This window comes from Lissotriton helveticus, chromosome 2_1, assembly GCF_964261635.1.
Source record: "Lissotriton helveticus chromosome 2_1, aLisHel1.1, whole genome shotgun sequence".
NCBI classification, from domain to species: Eukaryota; Metazoa; Chordata; class Amphibia; order Caudata; family Salamandridae; genus Lissotriton; species Lissotriton helveticus.
In genome coordinates, this window is record NC_136059.1 from 1,394,607,680 (window position 1) to 1,394,632,095 (window position 24,416).

The following is a 24,416-nucleotide window of genomic DNA, read 5'->3' on the forward strand; positions in this document are numbered from 1 at the left end:
ATATTGTGGGGGGGATAAGAGGCACTCTGCCTAGTTGAGGAGTGGGTTGTTTGGAATCCACTGACAGGGGGGCAGGGAGGGAGAGGAGGAAGGGCAGCTACAGGGAGGGGGGATGGGATGTTTGTATAGTTTGAGTTCATGTGCTGAAGGTAAATTGGGGGCATATTTCATGATCGTCCAAGACAGTCACAATACAGCAGTGAAGGTTATAACTGAGTTTGAACACCATGTGCGCGCCAGGGTAGGCAGAGAAGGGAGATGGGAGGATCTCTTTGGAATGTGGGCAGTGCTATGTTCGGGGACAATGGCATATGTATATTCACACCCAGGGACAGAGGGTGGCAAGGGCTAATAAAGATGTGTCTTTGTTGGTGATGACATGGAATGTGAACGGCATAGGTGATAAAATCAAGAGAGGGATAGTGCAGCAATACCTTAAAAGACAAGCCCCAGACCTAGTGTTAGTCCAAGAGAAGCATATGTTGGGAAAAAAAGCAAGGCCCTTACAAGATGGGGATATAAACTGCTGGTTCATGCGGACTTCACCTCGGGTTCTCGAGGGACAGGTATCTTGGTCAAATAGAATGTGGCACTTATTGTGACCACTTGTGAGGGTTGAACGAGACCATAATACATTGACTTCCTGGTCCCGGTACCCCTCCTTCACTATTTTATTAAGGCAGTTAGCCACACGAATAAAGTCTTCTGAGTGGACTAAACTAACCTTTTTTAACATACACTTTTTCACGCTCACTACTTCATTTTCCTGGGTCCCTCATACACAATCGATCACGGCAAGGAACAAAAGATCTCCACAAGAGAGTAGCACTTAGTGCTACCCGTCAGGCATTGCAGCGCCGGCTTGACGTTGGAGCAGGAAGCCGGTGATGAGGCCAGACAACTACCGTGCGGGATGAAAAAACAATCATTCAGCTACCCAGTTGTATGAGGTTTCCTAGTTCCGACAAGGGACTCTCGCGGGTCCCTGTTCACCATTTATCACTTCTCTTCCTTTCTTCTGAGAGAGAGACCGCTAGGCCACACTAACACTAAGCCTCGGGGAACTCTGTACATTCAGTGTTTACTAACTTATTGTGAGGCGAACATGGGTAGATCAGCGGGGCAGGTTTGCGGTAGCAGAGGTGCAGTGGGAGGGAAGGATACTAAATGTGGTCTCAGTGTACCTCCCTCCAGCAATGGGAAAGGAAGCGCTTTCGGATCTAGCGAGGATACTAGCAGATCTTCCTCTAATCACGCTTATTATGGGGGGAGACTTTAACATGACGATGGATGACAGCAGAGATAGGCTTCCACCCAGACAATCGGCACGGCCACACACACACATGGACAAATTCGCAGGGGCCCTAGGCCTAACAGACATTTGGCGTGCGATACAGCCAGACTAAGTACAGTAAACCTATTATTCAAATGCACATGAAAGTTCCTCCCGAATCGATTATTTTCTCACACAATCTGGCTCTATTGGCCAGTTTCAAAACCCCCGGGCACTCCCAAGGGGCATTTCGTATCACTCCCCAGTTGCGGTGGCATTCACACTCTTTGAGCACCAGCCATTCAAAGCACCAACTCTCAGCCCCTGGATATTGAAGATCCCAGATATTAAAGAGGATCTAGTGTAACACACCCAGAATTACTTTAAAGAAAATGTAGGTTCAGTAGAATCGGTGCAAACGATATGGGAGGCATTTAAAGCATTAATAAAAGGGCAGGCCCTAGCTCTCAGGGTAGGGTACACTAAACAACGGCAGCAACAGATGGATCAGGTTGAAAAGTGACCTCCAGAGACTAGAAAACGAACACAATATGCCCCCTCAGACGATACTAGACACCGCCTGCAGCTCAAGCAAGAAGAATATAAGATATTAACTAGAGAAAAGATACAGACCAAACTCCTTCACACCGCACATTGACTATACTAACTAGGGGACAGAGCTGGGAAATTACTGGGGTGGCTGGAGAGAAGGGAGCAAGGGGAGAGATGGGTGCCTCAGCTGACTCTTGGGGATGGGTCACACACCCATGTGACATAGCCAACGCCTTCGCGAACCACCTGGAACAAGTCTACACCTCATCTACGTCCTACACCTCAGAGGACTCCCGCCAGCTCCTCGCAGACAGTGACATAACGGTATTATCGGTCAAAAACAGAGAGGCATTGGTGGGTGACTTAACAGATGCGGAGATTCAACGAGCAATGAGCAAAATTCAATCAGGCAAAGCGATGGGCCCCAACCGGATCCCCATAGAGTTTTGGAAAGTGGTAGCCACGCAAGTGACGGCCCATCTACGTGCTATGTTCGAGGAAAGCTATGAAAAAGGTCTCCTACCGGAAGACCAAAGACTAGCATCCATTGTGATAATAAGGAAGCCGGGTAAGCCGCCAGAGGCATGTGGCTCCTACCGCCCGATTGCCCTGATAAATGTGGAAGCAAAAATCTTAGCTAAAGTCCTAGCCCTACGCTTAATAGCGGTCATCTCATCACTGGTCCAACCAGACCAGTTGGGCTTAATGTCCGGGAGCAATGCAGCATTAAACATTAGGCACCTTCATAACCTAATGGCACGTCGTGAATTTCTTGAAGAAGACGCTGTCATCCTCTCCTTGGACGCCTCGATGGCGTTTGATTCCATCGAGTGGCCCTACTTATTCGAAGTCCTGAGGCATATGGGATTTTGTCCTAAATTCATGGGTTGGGTGAAACTACTGTATACAGACATTTGAGGACAGGTCAGAGTCAATAATTACACATCCAACCCCTTCCCACTGAAAAGAGGCACCAGGCAGGGTTGCCCTCTCTCACCCTTGCTATTCGCTCTGATGCTGGAGCCGCTCGCGGCATGGGTTAGGCGAGATGCCATGTGAGGGGTTTGAAATGGGCAGAGGGACACGATGACAGAATATCATTATATGCAGATGATATATTGCTTTACTTGGCATCCCCCTATAAATCTCTACATGCGGTATTGAATATATTCACGAACTCCGGGAAATACTCAGGATGTGCCATCAATTGGAGCAAGTCAGTGCTGTTCCTCCTTAAGGGCCAGGCTCCCTGGCTGCCGTTGGGCTGTACAGTAGAGATCACCACAGAAGGTTTCCGATATTTGGGGATATTTGTGACTCCGGACCCACAACTTTTTTACGACCGGAATCTTGCGGTTCCTGTGGCCAGGCTACGAGCTGACGTTAAACACTGGCGCTCCCTGCCACTGTCCCTGGTGGAGCAACCAGCCCTTTTTAAAATGCTGGCCCTTCCCCGGTTCTTGTACATCATTCAAAACTGCCCCCACAGGGTCCCGGACTCATATTTTGCCGGAGTGGAGAGCGAAATACGAACATTACTATGGGATGGTGGATCCCCTTGAATAGCCATGCACAAGCTGACTAAGGGTGGTACGATGGGCGAGTGGCCCTCCCTGATCTCTGCCTTTACTATTGGGCAATGCAACTGGTGGTGGTGAACCACTGGATCTACAGATCCCTAGTGGATCTGGCATATATACTAGATAGGTATCAGATGGGAAGGGCAGGATACCTGGAGGCACTATACTCTAAGACCCGAAAGGGTCATTACATTGGCCCTACTGCTCACACAGGCGAACTCCCGTCTAGGATGGGCAAAGTCCCTCACCAAGGCCACGCCCCGGTGGTGTACCCAGAGACTGGGGCTTCTCGACAGTCACCCTGAGTTTGACAAGTGGGATGTAATTGGAATCTCAACAATAGGAGACTTGGTAAAAAAGGCGCACTTCTCAAATTCGAGGACCTACAGAGAAAGTATGATATGGCTCTGGGACAAGTATTTAGATATCTGCAGATTAGGCACGCCCTCACTACCGCTATCCCGGATATGACCGATATACCAGACTCGTCCCCTCTGGAAGACAGGCTGCTTGATGGCCCACTGCTCACTAAGGCCATATCACTCACATACAAAAAGCTCTGTAATAACCTACCAGACACCTTCCACAAACTCCGAGAGAGATGGCAACTGGACATAGGTCCGATAGATGACGAGGACTGGCAGGCGGCACTGATGTCCCCTCGCAAGGCAGCCATAACATTGCGGTACAGACTTATCCAACTAAAAATCATACACAGATCATACCTCACTGGAATAACCCTTGCAAGGATAGGCTCTAGAGCCAGTGCAACATGCCTTAGAGCAGAGGTCTTCACACTTTTTTGCTCTGAGCCACCCCTAAAGAAAATGTTTTGAAGTCAGGCCCCCCTCCAAAACTTATGGCAAGACTTGGGCGAGCGGAAATGGTAAAGCTGAGTGTGGGGCTTCCATGTGTTGTGAAGCCGAGGGTGTGACAGTGACCAAGGTGCCTGCTACCTGAAAGAAATGTAATTGGGTGCAATTGGTTAATCACAAAATGTAAGGCCTGCTTGGGATCCCATGGTATGCCATAATTGATGGGTCACTGGAAGTTTCATGATGACAAGTGACAAAAGGGTTTTGGATTCTGGAAAGTACAATTTTAATGGATACTTATAGAAATGCTTGCACTAGGTACAGTCTGATTACCTATTACTAAAGACATTTATTTGCAAACTTATACCGCGCTAGGACTCGACTCCCGAAGGAGTATCTCCGCGCCTCTGGCATCATCAAGGAGCAAAGAAACCCGAACATATGTCGGTCATCTCTAGATAGCTAACCTAGTACTGAAAGAGAAAAGTTTTTAATTTTTTCCTAAAAGGAAGGTGTTCTCTGCATAGTTTGATTTCCATGGGGAGATCATTTCACAGCTTCGGGCCAGCCACTGACAAAGCTCTACCCCCTTGTCTAGTCCTCTTAAACTTGGGAACACATAGCAGTTGTTGATCTTCTGATCTAAGAGACATGATTTGAAAGCCCTTGTTTTATCATAAACACTAAACCCAGAGCCACTGGAATTGTATGATTCTGTGGCTCTTTTCACATAATAATGGATCTTCCATATTTGCCACATAAACCATCACCTGGTGCAGAAGCTGCAGATTTTATAAAAAAAATATTTCTAGCTCAAAAGGATCAACAGTTACTAAAATGTGGGGTCGCAGTGGGAGGCCCTTCACAAAGGTTAACTGGCCACCTTTCACCTGCTCATTTCTGTATTTGTTAAACTGTTACTAATGCGGTAAAATATTTGCCCAAATAGTAATATGTATAAAAAGTACAAAATAATGAAGTGTCGAAAATATTCTGCCTTATGTTCATTTTCCTCTTGCATAGTTTTGTCAACACTGCTGCATAATTTGGTGCACCCCTGTCACATAACTCCTGTGGCTCTGACTAAACCATTCTTCAGCACCATATCTTATACTGTGTATACAGTTCTAAAATAATGATTTACATATTCACATTCACAGTGCTTTATGTTAAAGGAGGAGGGCTGTAACACTATATTTACACATACATTCCCTTTTCCCCACTGCTCCCACCAGGATTCAATTATGTGACAGTTTGACCTCACACAGACCTCTGCAATGATTGCATTAACAAATTGAGGTCTCATAAGTATTAATTATTTTTCATTTCAGATGTGTGTTATTGTATCTACAGTTCCCTGCAAATGAAAAAACAGAACAAAATAGTTAAAGAAATGTTGTTCTTTTTAATGGTGTATTTGACCCTGCCTTGCACTTCAGCTGCTGTTTGTAAATGAAGACAGCTTGGAAACTCAGTAAATTAACAAATTCATGCTTCCAGGCTATTTTCATTTACAACTTCTTACTGAGGCATTTGCGCCCCCCGGGGAACACTGCCACGGACCCCAGGGGGGCGCGCCCCGCAGCTTGCAGACCTCTGCCTTAGAGGGTGTCAACAAGACGCATCTTTTTACCATATGATATGGGACTGCCCAGGAGTGAGACCTCTTTGGGAGGGGGCCACGGAGAGTATGCTAGAAGCATTGGAGAAAGAACACACCCTTACACCTCGACTGGGTCTCCTAAATAAATGGGGGCTGACAGACCTCACGGAAACTGAACAACAATTTATGACGCTGTGTTACACGTTGGTTAAGAGGGAGATATCGAGGAAGTGGGGTGTGGCAGATAATCCCTCACTCCAGCTGTGGACCAGTGAACTTGAAAAGTGTATGATAGCGGAAAAAGAGGTGTTTAAAGTAACAGGGTGCCCCAAAAAATGGGACAAAATGGGGAAAATGGAATGCCTATCAAGGTGATTTGTGTGTGTCCCCGACAACAGAACTGGAATTGCAACAGACAAAACGAAGATGGCAAGTTACACCTTGATCGCGCTAAATGTAATACATAAAAGTACTGTTATGTATGATGAAATATGCCAATTATCTCTTGATTATACACGTGATTTGTTATTGTTCAAACCTGATAAAAAGATTTTTTTTAAATAAAAAAATCGTTCACTTTACTGCCAAGTAATCAGCATTCCAGAGCTTAGTAGCACAATCTACAAAGTCAACCCAGTTCTGAGTCTGTGTCTTCTGGGTGTCTCTGAACGTAATCCTGTACTGTTCATTGGTTAGGCCAAACCCATCAATGAGAGCACTCTTCAGGACTGAATAATTGTCAGCATCCTCTTCTTTAACAGTGAGGCGCTTATCTCTACCTTTGTCAGCAAAGGAGAGCCACTAGATAGATGCCCACTGCTCTTGAGGGACCCTCTGTACTTTATAGGCCCTTTCTAGTGCAGTTATCCATTTGTGGATGTTATCCCCACTCTGATAGGGAGGAACTATCTTGTTCAGGTTCCTATGATCATGAGTATACTCCTTAACCGTAGGGACACTGTTGCTGCCACCATGGGACTCTAGTCCCAATCTCTGTGTAGATCTCTGGAGCTCTAGGGATTCCCTGTCTAGGGCCAACCTCTCCCTGTTGAGCCTGAGCTTGATTTTCTCAAGCTCCAGAAGTTGGCACTTCTATCATAAGAGGATTCCTTCCTATTTGATATGGAAGTCCCTATAGAAGTTCCTGAGTGTCTAGATTGTACAGAGGGAGACCTGGATCTCATAGGAAAACTCTTTACTCTTCCTGGTGGAGTAAAGAGTGGGCCACTGGGGTCTTCTCCCCCACCTAAAGGAAGATCTATGTTGCCCAGGTTAGAATCGTCTTGATTCTCCTGGTCAGGGTTTGAGTCCAGGTCAAAGAAGGTTTCACATCCTGGCCTTTCCTCATTCCCTGCCCCACCCACTCTATCTACCTCATCAGACCATGGGATCTTCCTAAGGTCATCTAAGAGCAACATCTCAATGAGACATAGGGTGTTTGCTGTTCTCCCTGTCCTCAACTTCCTAGAAGCACACATGGCTTTCAATTCTTGAAATGAGAGACCATTTTATCTAGTTGGCAGAGAGCCACTGGCTTCTCCTCTAGAAGACATACTAGTGTTATGTGGTGTAGGCACCTACCTAACCTATTGGAGACTAAACTCTCTTGAGTTGGAGAAAGGGTGTGCTAGACCCTTGGCTTACCCAACTCCAAGTTCAGCTGAACTTACTTATTCTAATCTTGATGTATTATATGTGCCTAATAATTGGTTTTCAGTTAATCATTCAATGAGATTTATCTGGTACAAAAGTAGCAAGCTTGATTCCCAACCGCTGCACACCAGTGTGAGAAGGTGGCCTGGTATATGCTGTCCACTAATTAAAGTGAGCATCCTGTACCAGTCTTCATGACCCTTATGATGTTTGAGGTCAAAGATAACCTTTAGAAAGCTATCCTAGTGGTAGCTGTGGAGAGCAGCCTTCAGGCTTAATCTTGAAGGAATGTAAAGCAGCTTGTTTTACCAGAATATCACCTCCTAAATGACAAATAAAAGGAGAACCACACAGTAGTTGTATAAAAATATGTATTTATTAATATAACACTCTCTACTATTCTCTATACGAGATTAAGGCACAAAGCACACTATACTGAATCAACAGAACATTCGTAAGTAGCAATTTACACAGCGGGCACCAGGGGGAGACTGAACCATATATTAAAAAAATGGTCTAACAATAACGACTTGACTAGACACAGTGCCTAGAGCATGTAGAATCGCTGGGACCCCAAGGAACCACCCATAGGAGTGACACAGGGAGCCCACAGAGGACGGGTGCAGTGAGGAAACACAACCGCGTGCTCCATACAAATCTATGGGAAAGTCGCGGTTGCAAAGTTACTGTTTAAGGACACTTCTACAATGACTTCGAGCAAACCCTTTGGAACATAGGAGGTTCTAAAGCCAACCCACTAGTGAGTACCAAGGTACCCATGTTACCTATCCCAGAGAAGCCGGGTGCATAGGGGTCAAGTGGTGTTGGAAACCTTCGTCGTTTTCAATGGAGAGTTGCAAAGAAGTACTGCTGCCAGGAAGGTGAAGAGTGTCCGGTGGAATCCAAACCTGGATTCGAGGTGAAAAGAACCTGAAAGGAGAGGGGGAAGAGTCTGGGTCACTTCAGGTGACCAAGGGCTCAATAGTCGAATGCCCACCAATGTCGGATGCTTCAGGAGTGAAAAAGGGTTGCTTGACCCTGCAGCCACAGGGACCAGGAGACATCCAGAACAACCAGGATCCGGAGGTGAGATGTCCCACGAAGGATGTTGAGTGCTGAGGGGTCGATGTCCGGCTGGAGCACCAACAAGCCCTGGCAAATGCAACCCACACAGTTAGAGTAAACACGTTACGGTGTGGACCAGCAAGGTCCAGGGGACTCCCCAAGCAATTGAGAGTCAGGGAACACCTGGAGCAACCACGTAAGCTCAAGGACAAACAAGGTGACCCTCGCCAGGACCCACAGGCCAACAGACCAGGGATCGCGAGGAGACCTCAAGCTACTTTGAAAAGTACCAGCCCACAGGGCACACGGTGAGTGGAGGCCTGATATCTTCGTTGGAATTACTGCTTGGGGTCAGGACTACACAGAGTCCAATGCAAAAGCTCAGGAATTGTCGACAAGCATATGCACTTGCAAATGTACGCGGTGTACAGGGGTTCTGGTTGCACGGCCCCCATGAGGAATACTGGTCTCAGAAGTGCTGAGAGATCAGATCTACCTCAGGGACCTTCAGGAATCCACCTCCTGTATTGCTGAAATCTTCGTAGTCCTCAGGCGCTTGGAAGAAGCAACCGGTCAGATGCATTTAGGTGCCAGCTTCTGCAGGCGAGTAACTCCTTTACTCCAAGGGAGATTCATCAGTCGTCCAGCGTTACACTTGGTTTCTTCTTAGCAGAATCTTGTCCAGGTAAAATCTAAAGTCCTATAGCCAGGTAACCCACTTGATACCCAAGGGAAGGGGTTGGAAAGATTCTGTGGACCCTCCTAGGGGAGGGGCAGGACAGAGGAGTGGCTACTTCCATGTCCTTTGTCCAGTTTCGCACCAGAGCAGGAGCCAATGGCTCCCAGTACTGGTTTGAGCTGGACTATGCAAAGGGACACCAAATGTGCCCCCGGTACAGACTTTCTGGCACCCTCAGAGTGCACCCACCCAGTCCCAATACACTAAACCCTGTCTGTGAGGTGGTCACACCTCCCTGTGAAAGGATGCCTATTGTCATGCCTTCCTCTGCTCGAGCTTGGCTCAGCAGCAGGAAAGTAGAATCCTGTCTGTGGCTGGGGGCATCCATTTTGTCCTGCCCAGGTCGGGAAAGCTGGTACCGGGTAGACCAGTGACCCAGATATGTCCCTTTGGAAGGATGGAATAATACCTCCCATACCAATTACTGGTATGGAGGTATGATGCCAAGGTGTTTGACACCAAACAGGAAATGTTTCTAAGCAGCCATTTTAAAGTTAGTATTTACCGCAAGGTTATAATACACTTAAACATATATGTCTGGCTGCATCACAGACAGCCCCGGAGAATGGTCTCCGAAGGCTACAGAGGGGCTCTGCTCATGCAGGGGGACCCTCTCACGTAAAAACCCAGCACCCTGCCTTCAGGGTTGTTAAGGCCTGTCATAGGGGTGACTGATAGGTTTTTAAGTGTAGTGAAACTATATCTTAGTAAGTGGTGCACGCACCATGTTACATAGCCTGCTGTAGTAGGCCTGTCGTGTCATTTTGAATGGCCTCTCAGGGGTGGCATAATACATGCTGCAGCCCATGACAGGCCTCTGGGGTACCTATACCCGGGGTACATGGTGTACCATATACTAGGGACTGATAAGGTTATTATTTATTTATTTTATTTTGTATTTTTGTGTTTTATAGAGCGCGAACATGACCCGTGAGGGTATCAGAGCGCTTTACATGGTACATTGTTGAACAAACAAAATGATTAAAGTGCAGGGACAAACAAGATCAACATGTATGGTTACAATCATCGTCAGAGTCAGAAGCAAAAACAAGGTTCCAAATGTTCTCGTCGTGGGCAGTTGGTGATAAGGGAAGGCGGTAGTCATAGAGTAGCCAATGGAGTGGTTGCGGGCAGGCCTTAGGTGAGGAATTTACCCATGAGGAAGGTTTTGGTCTCATTTTTGAAGGGTGCTAGAAGAGGGATTTTCCTGATGGTAGGTGGGAGAGAGTTCCAAATTCTTGGTGCTACTCCGGTGAACGCCCTGTTGTAGGTTCTTTTTTTTTTAAAGGAGGCAGGTTGGAGCAGGAGGTTTCTGGCTGACCTGGAGTTCCTGCTTCCTCCGATATCACTAGTTTCTGTGCCAGATAAGCAGGGGAGTTTGTGTATAGGGCCTTGTGTATAGTGCAAGCCAATTTCAGCTGGATTCTGGCCTCCGGGGAGAGCCAGTTCAGCGCCTTCATGTGTGGAGAGATGTGGTTAAACTTCTGGATACCTGTGAGTAGTCTGGCAGCCGCGTTGAGGCAGGCTTTTAGAGGCGCTAAGGAGGTCTTAGGTAATCCTGTGAGGGTGGAACAGCCGTATTCCAGTCTGGAGATGACCGGGTACCCAGGTATCCAATCTTGAGTGTACCTAAAGATTATACATAGCAATTTAAGGGAGAAAGTAGATAGACTGGGGTCCTGGCTATCAGGATCCCAGTTAGAATAGTCCAAAAACAGCGTGACATCAGTAAAAAAAAAGTGGGGAACCATAAGAAGCAGTTATTACTTTCCTACAGACACGCTGTCATGTCTTGATTACAATTTTCTCCCCCAAGACTACACACACAGGCTCACTCATTGCTCCATTTTGGCTAGAGGACTATCCGATCATTCTCCAGTACAGCTTAGGTTAGGTTTAAAATCCCAACGACTCCTACAGCATTGGCGAATATCGCCCTGGCATCTTAAAGACCCTACTTTCCAAGAAATCCTTCAACAAGTCATCACTGATTATATGAAGTTTAACATTGATGCAGCCTCGTCGAAAATTATTTTGTGGGAGGCCCTCAAGCCCACGATTCGAGGGGTCGACATCGGCTTCCGGACAGGCGAAAAGCGCAAACGCCTGGCCCAAATTTTGGATTTTGAAGATCGCTAGTGATCTCTTGAAGCACGTGTTACAACAGGGACGGTCCCCGAAAAAAGACGTAACCTGCTCCAGTTACAGCAACAAATACACCAGCTCCTTACAAACGAGGCCCAAGAAATTTGGCTAGTGACGCAGAACAGAATCTACCAGTGGGGAGACAAGTCTAGTAAAATGCTCCACCGTCTATGTCTGGCCATGATGGCCCCGGCCCCAATACCGGCAGTTCGTGATGCGGAGGGTACACAGTGTATGTCCCCAGAAACGGTTACCCAAGCCTTTGATACATATTATGTGTCTCTATATCAACCGAGAGAATACACTGCAGGCACCCCTATTGACAAATTTCTTAAAGATGTTCCCCCCTCGCAAAATCTCAGATTAGGTACGGGACCTATTAGATGCCCCCATAACCCTGGAGGATATCAGAGCGGCTCTGTCTAACACCCGCACCGGTAAGTCACCGGGACCTTATGGATTCCCAAGTGAATTTCTATGACCGGACATGACAATTTTAGGCCCCCACTTGCTAGCAGACCTACATGATGCTCTCGAGCAACATATATTACCAACGGATTGACGTCATGCCCAAATCGTGGTGTTTCTTAAGCCGGGCTGCCCCCAATGTTCCATCATCATATCGCCCTATTTCCTTGCTTAGCTTTGTTTAACTTTGTTTTATTGAGTTTCTGGCAATTAAATAGACACGTCACAAACCCTTTGCAGTCCCGTGTTGTATCGATTGGAACCCTCCCCCTCCCCTGGTCCAACCCAGCCGCCCGCTTCTTTGCAGTCCAAAACGAGAGTTTGTCAGTGAAACAAGTGTCCAGAACTGCCAAGCTGGGCAAAGGTCCCTGCTGGATAAGCAATGTGTAAACTCAGAGTTACAGAATCCCCCCCCCCTCCGGAATCAGTGTGCTTTGGTCATATCGTGTTTGGTTAGCACACAAGAGGATTGAAGTTTATCTACCCGTCAGAAGTTTCCCCTGGTTGCGAGGGGTTAGTGAGATGCAGGAGGTGAAGATATTTCGGGCACGTGATTTAATTGAATTCTAGTGCTAGCAGAGATAGTAGAGGGCGCCATATAGTGTTAAAGGAGGCAGTGGAGTCGGTGAGCTTGGCTTGTATATGCTCCATACCGATAATGTACCATAACTTGTGCAGCCAACCAGTAAGCGTAGTGTGTACCCCAAAGTGATAGGATGTGTTGAACAGCTTCTCCCATTGCCAATCCCATCTGTCTCCCCCTAACTGATTTCAGTTGGAATGTAAGTGTGTTGGACAACCCCAGGACTGTGTAAGCAGGGAAGTGAGGTATTTCAGTGTCAAATTGTTTGTCTATGTCGTTGAGCACTGCCGTCCAATATTCCGTCACTTCCCGGCACTCCCATGATAGATGGGTCAAGGTACCCTCCTCGTCACAGCCCCTCCAGCATGTCGGACTATGGTCAGGATTACCTTTGTTCAGTCTGACTGGTGTTAAGTACCAATGAGTGGCTACTTTAACCGCTGCTTCCCTGCTCGCCATATTCTTGGCGGTGTGGTTTGCCCTTTAGTATATGGCTTGCCATTCCTTTTCAGAGAGGTCTCTCCCCAACTCTCTCTTCCAGCATTTCTGTCCGGCTGAAGTCCATGGGGGAGCTGGAGGACAGATCATTTTATAGAGTTCGGTAATTAGCTTTCGGTCTGATTGCTTAGTAATAAGCCATTTCTCATAGGGCGTAGTGTAGTGTATTTTCAGGATGACATTTTGGTCTCTGGGAAAACTGTTGAACAACATAATGCCATTCTGAGGCAGGTGTTGTAGAAACTTGAAGAGGTGGGCTTAATAGTTATCAAAGACAAATGTAAATTTTTGTCTGAACAAATTGAGTACTTGGGGTACACCATTTCTTGTGGTGGAATAGCACCCATACGGAATTTGTTGGAGGCTATAAAAGATGCTCCATGTCTCAAAGATAAAGATCAACTCAAATCTTTCTATTCTAACTTTGTATAAGGATTTGCTGACGTTTCTGAGCCTTTAAGGAGGTTGTTACGCAAAGGAAATGAGTACACGTGGGAGGAGGAACAACAAAAATCTTTTCCTAACATCAAAGATGAGCTATGTAATGCGGGCATTTTAGCTCCTTTCAATGCCACATGTAAGTCCTTTCTCACGGTTGAAGCCAGTCTTACTGGCATTGGTGTCTTTTGCCACAAAACCAACATGGAGTGGAAAGGAACATAGGTTTTGCCTCTTGGACTCTCACACAAGCTGAAAGCAACTATTCCGTGATTGAGCAGGAAGCTCTTGCTGCGGTTTGGGGTGTAGAATATTTTAGAGTATATTTGTGGGGCACCAGATTTGTTTTGAAGATGGACCACAAATGGTATACAACGTTTACAACGCAACTTTTACAAAGCACTACCATTACAACGAAACTTTTACAACGCAACATCCATTACAATGCATACATTTACAACGCAGTCATTACAACACATGACACTACAACGCACACCACTACAACGCATACCATTACAACGCAGTCATTACAACGCATACCATTACAACGCAAAACTTACTATCCAACACTTACCCTACTGTTGCACCCCCTGGAGTTAGAATAGTAATTTTAACCCCTACACTATCCAAAACTTTCCCTACTGTTGCACCCCCTGGAGTTAGAATAGTAATTTTAACCCCTACACTATCCAACACTTACCTTATATGCAATGTAATGTAATGCGTTGTAATGGTATGCGTTGTAAATGTAGTATGCGTTGTAGTGGAATGCGTTGTAAAGGTATTTTTTAAGAATTCGTTGTAATGGTATGCGTTGTAAAGGTGTGCGTTGTAATGGATGTTGCGGTGTAAGGTATGCGTTGTAAAGGTATGCGTTGTAAAAGTGTGCGTTGTAACGTCATACATCCACCACAAACCAATGATGAAGATTTTATCTGTTGGAGGTGCTGGAAAAGGGTCTGCATGTTTGGGCAGATTTGCAGCCAGATTACAAGAGTAACCATGAATATAGAATTTATTCATGGTTAGAAAAATTGGCACGCAGACTGTTTGTCCCGCATGTCATTGGATTCGGAGGATGTTGACAAGGATGTGGTGAAGAAGCTTGAATCTGAGGAAGTTGTGGATCTTGTGTGTGATGTTCTTTAAAGCAATTTGTGTGCATTTTCTAGGTGCAGTGGGCGAACGAAATGTGTGCAGACTCGCTATTAAAGGACATTATTGCCATGATCAATAAGGGAGCTTGCAGAGAAAATATGGTGTTTATAGCAGCTAGACCCTATTGGAAGCTTATTGATGAATTGTGAGTGAGTGGTTCTGATGTTGTTATGAGAAGTGATTGTGTTGTACCTACGTGTGGTTTGAGATTTCACATCTTTAAGTTAGATCATGAAGGGCATTCAGGCCAAGGCATGACCATCAGAAGAGTCAAACGAGTTTTGGTGGCCTGGGATGGATGACCAGATTAAAAGATGGGTGGAAGGTTGTAGTCTTTGCAAAGAGAGCGAGAAAAGGTTTAGGGTGACTAGCTAGAGTGTCATGGGTCAAACTGCTGATCCAGGAAAAGCCTGGTGCACTATATGTTTAGATTTCCTAGGCCCTCTATCTGAACTGTCTTCTGATATGCGTTTCGCTGCTATCATTATTGATTGCGATTCTAGATGGCTGTTGGTTAGGTTCATGAGGGATGTCACAACCAAATCCACCATTGAAGTTTTGGAGAAGATATTTTTGGAAGAAGGTGTGCCTCACACGCTGTTAACTGATGGTACGCAGTTAACCTCAGGTGAAATGCTGTTTTCTTTGGAGAAGTGTGACATTAAACATTCCTGTTCCTCTCTTTACAATCCCATGGGTAATGGAATGATGCAAAGGGCCAACAGACTGGTTAAGGGCACTATTCAACTTGCTTTATCCAATGGGCAAGCTCCTAGGCGGCTGGTTGAGGAGATGCTTTGCACATATCGCTCCACTGTTCATAGTGTCACCCATAAATGTTCTTTTCAAGTCATGAGGGGACGTCTTCCAGGTTCTAGGTTAGTTTCTGCCTGGTTAAAGGATTGAGTACACTCTGGAGGTGAGCAAGTACATGAATGTATTTCTTCTAAGTTTAAAGTTGGTGATTGGGTCAAACTAGGATCAGGCAGGATGAAATCTGATTTGAGCAAATTTAAAGGACCTTGTCGTGTTGTCAAGGTTGGAAGATATGTTGGTGTTGTTGAGGGTGGTGAAAGGTGGAATTGGGTAGGGTGGCCTTATATCAAAGGGTTGGGACATGTGCTAGGCAAGGTGGTGATGATGAAGGGTGTTCAGGAGCTATGTTCATGCCAGATAATTGTGGGTCCTACAGTGATGGCTCTGGAGATCTCAGCATCTCACCTGATTCTCCTTCAAACAGCTTGAGGGAGAGTCCTGAGTATGAGGTTGGGTCTAGTGTTAGAGTTCGTAGACCACCCGCTTATCTGCAATATTATGTCACAACGTGAGTTACCTCCAACTGGAGGTACTTGTTCTTTTTATACTCTCACAATGTGAATCACCTTCAATTGGAGGTTGACAAAGCCATTAGTCCTGGCTTGTTGTAAGTGTAATGTTACTTGTTTTGTTATGTATCTGGATGAATGGACAGAGAAGCAGCTAAATAGCAGTGGGGCAGCACACTATGCTAAGTGCAGATTTTTAGCTTAAGTGTTTTAAGCCAGGCCCTTAATTACATCGGCCTCGCCCTTATGAAAGACCCCCCCCCCCCCAGTTTTTTCATCCCACGTAAAACCCAGTTAATAACTAAACAATGCCTCCACCTCTTTCTAGTCACGTTGGGGGGCATTCATAATAATGTCATAAAAGTACCCACGGGCAGGCCATTTGAGTCGCATGTGTGTGGTTGCCTGTGGGAGGTGTCCTTTCAAAACACTGAGCTCGGTTTCCTCTCGCACTGGGGACCCTCCTGGCATACAAGTCTGGTGCCAGACGGAGAGTCAACTTTTTATGTCTCAACTAGTTTTGACTGACATGAAGTGTTTAGGACTCTAAAGCTGTCTCTAGCACGACCTATGAATGTCGTAGGGGAGTGGGGGGGGGACGTCAGATAAATCGCCATCATTAGTTTCACTAATTACATGATAAAACAATATGCATCCTATCCTGTGTTTATATTAATTTGCCATATAAACATCAATATTAATTCAGCATGTTTGAGACTAATTAATTGGATGTTATTTACTGTCCTGTTAGGAAACTAAGCGATCATACAGGGTGAGAGATCAATCATATATTAACTTGTACAAAATATGAAATGTTAATTCTACAAAATATGTTTCTCCTTTTGTTTTGTTTACAGAGGAATAATTGAGGCTCGATTTGTTTACGTCTTTGTGCTTGGCATCCTCTTTACCGGAACCAAGGATTTGCTTAAATCGCAAGTTATTGCCACAGACTTTAAGACCCCAAAACATGGCCTTTGGGAAGTGTACAATGGATTGGTTCTGCTGGCAGCCCTTCTATTGCGACCACACAATTTACCAGTGTTGGTATTTTGTCTTGGTATTCAGAACATAATGGTCACATTTGTTTGGAAACTACTGAAATATGACGCGGCTCAAGTAACAATAATGCACTACTGGTTTGGTCAAGCATTTTTTTACTTTCAGGTACGTCATGATGTTTCAAGTAATTATGGTGCACTGTTCTTTTTTTTATTTTCGTCCTTAAGAGAGTACACGTTAAACACCGCTCACATCTGTTAACGGATAGCAGTACATTCTAATGTATGTAGCAGAGGGGTGCTTATTTTACTTTGTTTAGTTATGAGTTATATTTTCAATTAATGTTTGTTTTAATATTTTGCTAATTCAGCCCTAAAGAATGTGAGAAGCAACAACCAACTCACGTAACTGCTAGTTCTTCTGGCGAAACTTGACACACTTTCAATTACAATCTTACAATTGGCTTGTAGATTAAAATAATTCAGAAAAGGAAGCATTTAAAGGTAGTACATGTGCTATTGGAGGGCTATTTTCCACAAGGAAACTCGTGTTTACTTTTTATAAAGGCCTTTCCTTGACCCCCATTTAATATGGTTATTGTTTCCTCTCTTTAACCGCTGTAGAGTGTGCACATGGTTCCAGCTATGCACACTACCTGCAAGAGGAATGTGAATATCCACAAACTTAAAACTTAGTGGGTGTTTATAAAATTCATGATGGTGTCCCACCCAAAAAAGCTCACAGGCATTCTTCAACTCTGGTGGATTTTCTTAGTAAGCTTACAAGGTGCTTTCTAGCACTCCTACGTTATAATTGCATGCACAACATGTTTTTTAGGTCTCGGCTGGCGAAAGCAGTGCGCAATCAATATAGATTCCAAAGCTCTAGGAGGCGGAGTTGAAGCCCCGTCTATCTTTTTCATTGGTTCGCCTCATCTTGCATGCAAAACGCTGGATTTTCGTTTTAAAGGAGGCTTCTTAGTCCCTCCTTGTTGCCGCCTTGTCTCCTTTTGGCCACGCCCACCGGGATTTAATCTTTTACCGGCGGCGTGACACTCTCTTCTTTATCAGTCTCCACACACTTTTTTTCTTGTCACTCAGCTTTGGCAAAGTCAGCCACTTGTTTATTTTCGCATCGCGCTTTCACTTAAAGTGAAAGCGGGATTCGGAAATAAACACGCGGCTGCCTTTGCGGTACCGCTTCTTTCCTACTCTCCTTACCACTGTTTTCTCCCCCCCCCCCTTTTTCTTCGCCGTGTGCTAATCACTTTTGCAACATACTGTAGAAGTGGGCCTCAGCCAGGCCTACCAGTGCTAGGGGTACGCCCTTCTCTGCACGCAAGTCCTCAGACAAGTAAATAGAAGTTGGCAAGGAAGCTGAAAGGTTAAAGGAAATATTTATTAAACCTCATGAGGTGGAACTACATTTACACAAAACCCTTCGGTAGTGTATGAAGTAGCACAAGGAGTAGAAGAACCATGGGTCTTTTATACCCACACAGGGGCTCCAAAGAGGGCAGTACAAGCATACATTGGAGAGTTACATACATAGATGGTCATACAGAAATTCACAGTCAACAGTAAAGGAGGAGCTAGCAGTTGCTGACTCTGGTCAAAACAACCTGACAGTTACGGACTAAAACCAGATGTATGGACAGTTACAGATTCCTCTGCACATGTGCAGAGTAGCAGAGTCTAAGTACAGCCAGTCCTTTAAACAGAGCACAAGGGTAATCGACAGTGAAGAAGGAAACAGCACGTGGTGAGCACATAGCAGACAAATTGGCTGCTGGAAACAAGATGGCTTCAGCTAAATGCTAACACCGATCGCTGTCAATTTTCCACAATACCTCAGGCTGGCCGGCACTGACAGAGCAAACACCACCACGGTGAGGCTGCTGTATGCCAGGAAGGCGATGAGTGCCCGGTACAAGCCGCGCACCTTGGGCAGAGACTTGACGCGCGCCTACAGCGCCGAGCTGCCGCGGCACAGGTTAGCCAGCAACCCCAGACAGGGCATGGTCAGCTCATCCATGGGGCCTGCACGCGTGCCGCCATCGTTTTGGCCAGGAAACCCAGCAGCTCATCGGTGTGGGCGCAGGCCTCCTTCTCCGTAGGTCAGGTGCAGCAGCAGTTGAACGCAGGGCAGCAGAAGAGGCTCTCCCGCCGGGTTCCCTCCTTCACTGTAGGGGTGCACGTGGCTGTCAGTGCGTCGCCCTGGCCGTGGGCAGATCGCAGCGCTTCACGGGCCTCTCCATCTGCTGCCAGACTTGAGAGGAGCCCCAGGGTGCGCAGGGCCACGGGCGGGCCGCAGTGCGGGTCCTCGATCATCTCCACTAGGCAGGTGAGGCATTCGCTGGGTAGCACCTGGCCGGAAGCAAAGTGCCGGGTCAGCTTCAGACCAGCAATGACCTCAAGGTGCCGCTGGAGCTGTAGCGCATTTTGCTCCGACTTGAGGGCCTTGTAGTGGCCGGCGGCCAGCAGCAGCGACTTGAGGCAGGAGGTTGCATCCATAACCATGGCTCAAGATGCAACAGAACCGGGGGGCGCTAGGTGGCGCACAACCACAATGGCCACGTGCATGTAATGCTCCAGCCCTACTGAGCCGGAAAAAGCCCTTAAAAACCATCCTGCATCACTAATTCTCATAGAAAAGGGAATTTTCGAAACCAGCTCGTCAAGCGGCACCCGACGATACCAAATGTGTGCCCCTTCACACGCGAGGTGCATAAGCAAGCAGAGTCAAAGTCGGAGCGCCTGCAACTAGCTGCTGCCCCTGGAGCTGTGTTGCGGCTACGACGGCCAGGTGAGGCCGCGGCTGCGTGGGCCCTGGACTCACGCCGGCGGCGGAAATCATCAGGCTGGGCACGAGACGGACTGTGACGGACAACAACAATTACCGTAGTGAGTGTTAAAGCGGAGGAACCTGATGTATGCGGCGACGAGACTTGCGGTGTAATAACGGTGCCACGGAGAGGTTGGGAGGCAGGGCCCCGCATCGCGGCGGAATAATATTAGCTGAGCACATCGGAGCGTTGAGAAGATGTCCCCTGTAGCGTAGTGCTGCCTGCAATCTGATGTGAGGTTGGCACGGAGAGAGCCCTACCACGTTGCTACCAGGGAGACCCAGAGCCTGGCACATGTAAGGGGATAAATATACTACGTGGCCGCCATTTTATGAGTCAGGAGGGGTGCTGCAGGAGAATCTGGGGGCTGCAGGGGACAGCTGCGAGTGGGACCACAGCGAGGGGACGATGACCTGCAGGCATTACAATAGTGCCCGCCTCACCTAAGCCCTACAAGCGGACATTGATGGCTCTGAGACCTGGCCCCTTAAACTTCAGGAGCACATTAGCTGTTGGAGGACATTTCCTGCGCGCCATTTTGTGAGGCGCTGCACATCACCGTCAAGACCTGCTCATCCCCTGGCGACTGAGGCTCACTGAGTAAGCAGAAACACTACATATCTTATAACAGCACCTGCAGCGCAGGGTTGGTCCTATCTTTGGCTACCGTATACACCTCCACTAGCGAAACGCAGTTCTACCGGCGTCATGGGGCGATCGGAAGCCAAGCAGACCAAAATTCCGTTTGAGGCGCGCAAGACCCCCAAATCGCGCACAGAGGGACAAGAAGACACTGACACCGCAGAAGCACCCAAGGAAGACTGGAAAGGGATCCTGCTTGGCATGCAGGAGAGTCTCTCCTCGATAGACGCTACGATGGACACAATGAACGCCCGTATGGATTCCGTTGTAGCCAAGCTGGGCCAACATGAACAGCGTCTTAAGGAGGCGGAGACCAGGGTGTCAGACTTGGCAGATGGGGCCTCCACGAGCAAAAAGCAGGTAACGCAGATGGATAAACTGCTAAAAGTGATTGCGGGAAAAAAATGAGGATTTGGAGGCGCGTTCCCGCCGGAATAACGTGAGAATTCTTGGACTGGCCGAGACGACTGCTACGGTACGCATGGAGGACTTCGTTGAATAACTGGTCATAGACTTATTTGGCAGAGAAGCCTTCTTGGCCCACCTGATAGTTGAGAGAGCGCATAGATCCCTTGCCGCTCGCCCGCCCCCTGGAGCTGCACCGCACCCGGTGATAGCCCGTTTCCTAAACTACCGGGATGCGGTGTTGCGACTAGCCCGTGAAAAAGGCCAGGTGCGCTACGAAAATACAACACAATCATTTTACCCCGATTTCACGCAAATGGTGCAAAACGCCTGGCGCAAGTTTACGGCGGTCAAGAAGAAACTGCAAGCTCAGCAGATCCGGTATGCTATGCTGTACCCGGCGAAATTAAAGATTACCCACCATGGATCACCACATTTTTTTCTCTAATCCTCAGCAAGTGGAGGACTATTCGCGCCGACACCTCCGATCAGATACCACAGACTCTGGCACGCGAGAGCGCCAGTCCCAGTCGCTTGGATCAGACCCGAGCTGAGCTATATATGGCTTGCAAACGAGAGCTGGAACTATACTGCTTGCTGAATGGCAGGATGGACAGATGGTATTGGTGATGTATGAACATTTGTTTTCGTTGTCAACTATCTGGCTCGGCGACTTGCCTCCATCCCACCACGATTACCTGCCTGAGGGCGGTGCACCGGGTGGGTGAAAGTAAGGAGGGGAGTGGACAGGTCGTGAGTCCCTAGTGTGTACCCAAGAGGGCGATCCCCCAGAAGTGGCAGTTATGGGGCCAGTTTGTGGGTTTAAATGGTCAGGGGTTTTGGGGGAGGGCGGCAGGTACACGACAAGTTGGGGAGGCCGATGTGGGTGGGGGGGCTGTTGGCTTGTAGATTTACAATTGTTTGTCCAACCCAAAGAAACTGTTGTTACATTATTGTTCAGTCCACAACACGCAGGGAACCATGGCTAGCATGGAGCAAGGTAGTAACACCATAACTGTCACCTCATGGAATGTATGGGGTCTCATTGACCCGAGAAAAAAGCGGCAAATTTTAGGATATCTTGACAGGCACCATGTCACAACACCTCTCCCCAATTTTCCTCAAGGTGGGCAGAGCACTGCAGCTTTGAATCCTATTCAACATATTCCCGAGGAGTAGCCATATTGGTGAGGAAGGGGTGGCCTTTATCCCTGGAGGGTCGATGACTGATGATGGGGGTAGGTTCTGCTTACTCTGGGGGAGGATGCATTCACATGACATAATTTTCGCCAACTATTACGGGCCCAATATCTTCGGCTCTGGGATAAAATCCAGGAGATAGGGTCCACTTACATCATCTGGGGGGGAGATTTCAACACTGTTATGTACCCTGGGATGGACAGGTCACAAGGCACCCGGCGCACCACACGAACACTCAGAGAGTATTATGCGACATAGTCACAGGTCACTATCTTCTTGACACTTGGAGGCATATGCACCCTACACACCGGGAGGGGACACACTACTCGGCGTATCACTCCACATGGGCTCGGCTGGATTACGTGTTTGTTTCCAGGGGTGCAGCACATTGGTTGGGCCGAGCGGCCCATCTAGCATGCACACACTCGGACCACTCCCCAGTTGTGATCGAGCTTCATGGGCCCCTTGATCACTCCCCATATAGTAGATGGCACCTTAACCCGCTGCACTTACAAGATGCGGCCTTCCGAGCAGAATTGGAGCAAGACATTTGGGACTTTTTCGATCGCAATCTTGACTCGGTCCCAAGCATCACCACAGTCTGGGAAGCGTTCAAAGTCACGGTCAGGGGATGGTGCATTTCTAAAGGGGGGGAGATCTTGAAATCGCTGCGTACTAGTTTAACAAATTTGGAAACAGAGTTTAAGCAATTGGAAAGGGACCTAAGCTCGAATCCTGGCACTGATGAGATTAGAGCCACCATTAGGGAAAAACTCACTGAGTATGGTGACATGGCGGACAGAGCGTGTAGATTTCGCGTGAAGCATCAGGTTGCGAGAGTATATGGGGAGGGGGACCGCCCTGGAAGGGCCTTGGCGACTGCGGTACGCCCGCCCCGATTCTCAAATTATGTGACAGAGATACATGATAATGCAAGCTCAGTGCACAGAAATCTCCCGGACCAATTATGTGCCTTCAAAAACTACAACAGCAACCTTTACTCTTCCCATAGGGGGTTCCCCCTTACGTTTAGCTGATTACTTTGAGGACACTGCTCTCGCCTGGCTGGGAGACACACAGAGGAAGTTCCTGAATTTAGACCTGGAACTGGATTAAATAACGGATGCCACCATGCAGATGAAATCGGGGCGGGCCCCGGGGTCAGATGGCCTGCCTATAGAGTTTTATAAAACATTTGCTGGTGTGCTAACGCCGATACTGAAGGGTGTATACTATACGGCATTAGAGGAAGGAGGTCTGCCCACGACAATGCGAGAGGCCCTCGTTATGTCCTTGTTAAAAACAGGAAAACTCCCACAATATTGTGATTCTTATTGTCCTCTGTCCCTCCTGAATAGCGACACCAAGATATTAGCCAAAGTTTTAGCGACCCGCCTCAATTTACTAATGCAGCGCCTAGCATTGCCTGATCAGGCCGGATTTATCCCAACCAGGGCCACATCACATAACCTCCGCACTTTGGCAGCAGTGATGCAGGATATAGACACTAGGTGCTCCGCGGTGGCAATGTCCCTCGATGCTACCAAAGCATTTGATCCCCTAGAATGGGATTACCAGCTAGGAACGCTTGGGCACATAGGGACGCCACCCATTTTCCTCCAGTGGATCAAGTTGTTGTACACTCGCCCAGTGGCTTCTGTGCTCCTGAATGGGGCTAGATCCACTTCTTTCCCTGTATCCTGAGGTACGCGTCAGGGCTGCCCTCTGTCCCCCATATTATTTGCCCTGGCTATTGAGCCCTTAGCTGCTAAATTGCGACATCACAATCATCGGTCACTCATCTACCCGTCTCGGCAGCTACTCATTTCCCAATATGCGGATGACATGACGTTATATATCCATAAGCCGCAAGAGAATCTAAATCCCATACTCAGAGAGATCACAACATTTGGTGCCATATCTGGAGTGCAGATCAATTGGTCCAAGTCTGCACTCTTTCCCCTCACTGATAATACTCCGCAGTTCCAGCTGGATTATCCCTTGGTTTGGGAAACGGATGAAATAAAATATCTGGGGATTCACATCACCAGAGATCGGGATATTCTCATGAGACTCAACTACGGCACTACAATAGATAAGATTACAGACACCATTACTAAATGGCTTCGCCTCCCGTTGTCTATGGCAGGAAGAATCTCCCTAATTAAAATGGTCATACTCCCTAAACTGTTATATCTGTTCATCAATATACCTTACAATCCTGGACCCTTTTTTTTCAAGACACTCAATTGCCAGCTGGTCAGGCTCATCTGAGGTGGCAAACAGGCGCGACTCAACCTCACTACCTTGATGATGCCGTACCATCAAGGGGGGTACGATGTACCTAATTTCGAGACCTATTACTATTGTGCGCAGGCGCACTTTGCCACATACTGGTTTCACCCCCCGCCATTCATGCCTCACTTG

At 47.3% G+C, this 24,416-nt stretch overlaps 1 protein-coding gene across 1 annotated transcript in view; it reads left to right on the top strand.

Annotated features, from left to right (window-relative positions):
* The window catches only part of PIGG (phosphatidylinositol glycan anchor biosynthesis class G (EMM blood group)), an 809,046-nt gene that overhangs the window by 689,334 nt on the left and 95,296 nt on the right, over positions 1 to 24,416 (top strand). The window contains exon 11 of the mRNA XM_078676334.1: positions 16,753 to 17,062. Coding sequence (XP_078532460.1) covers positions 16,753 to 17,062 — 310 coding nt within the window. The remainder of the gene's footprint in view (positions 1 to 16,752; positions 17,063 to 24,416) is intronic.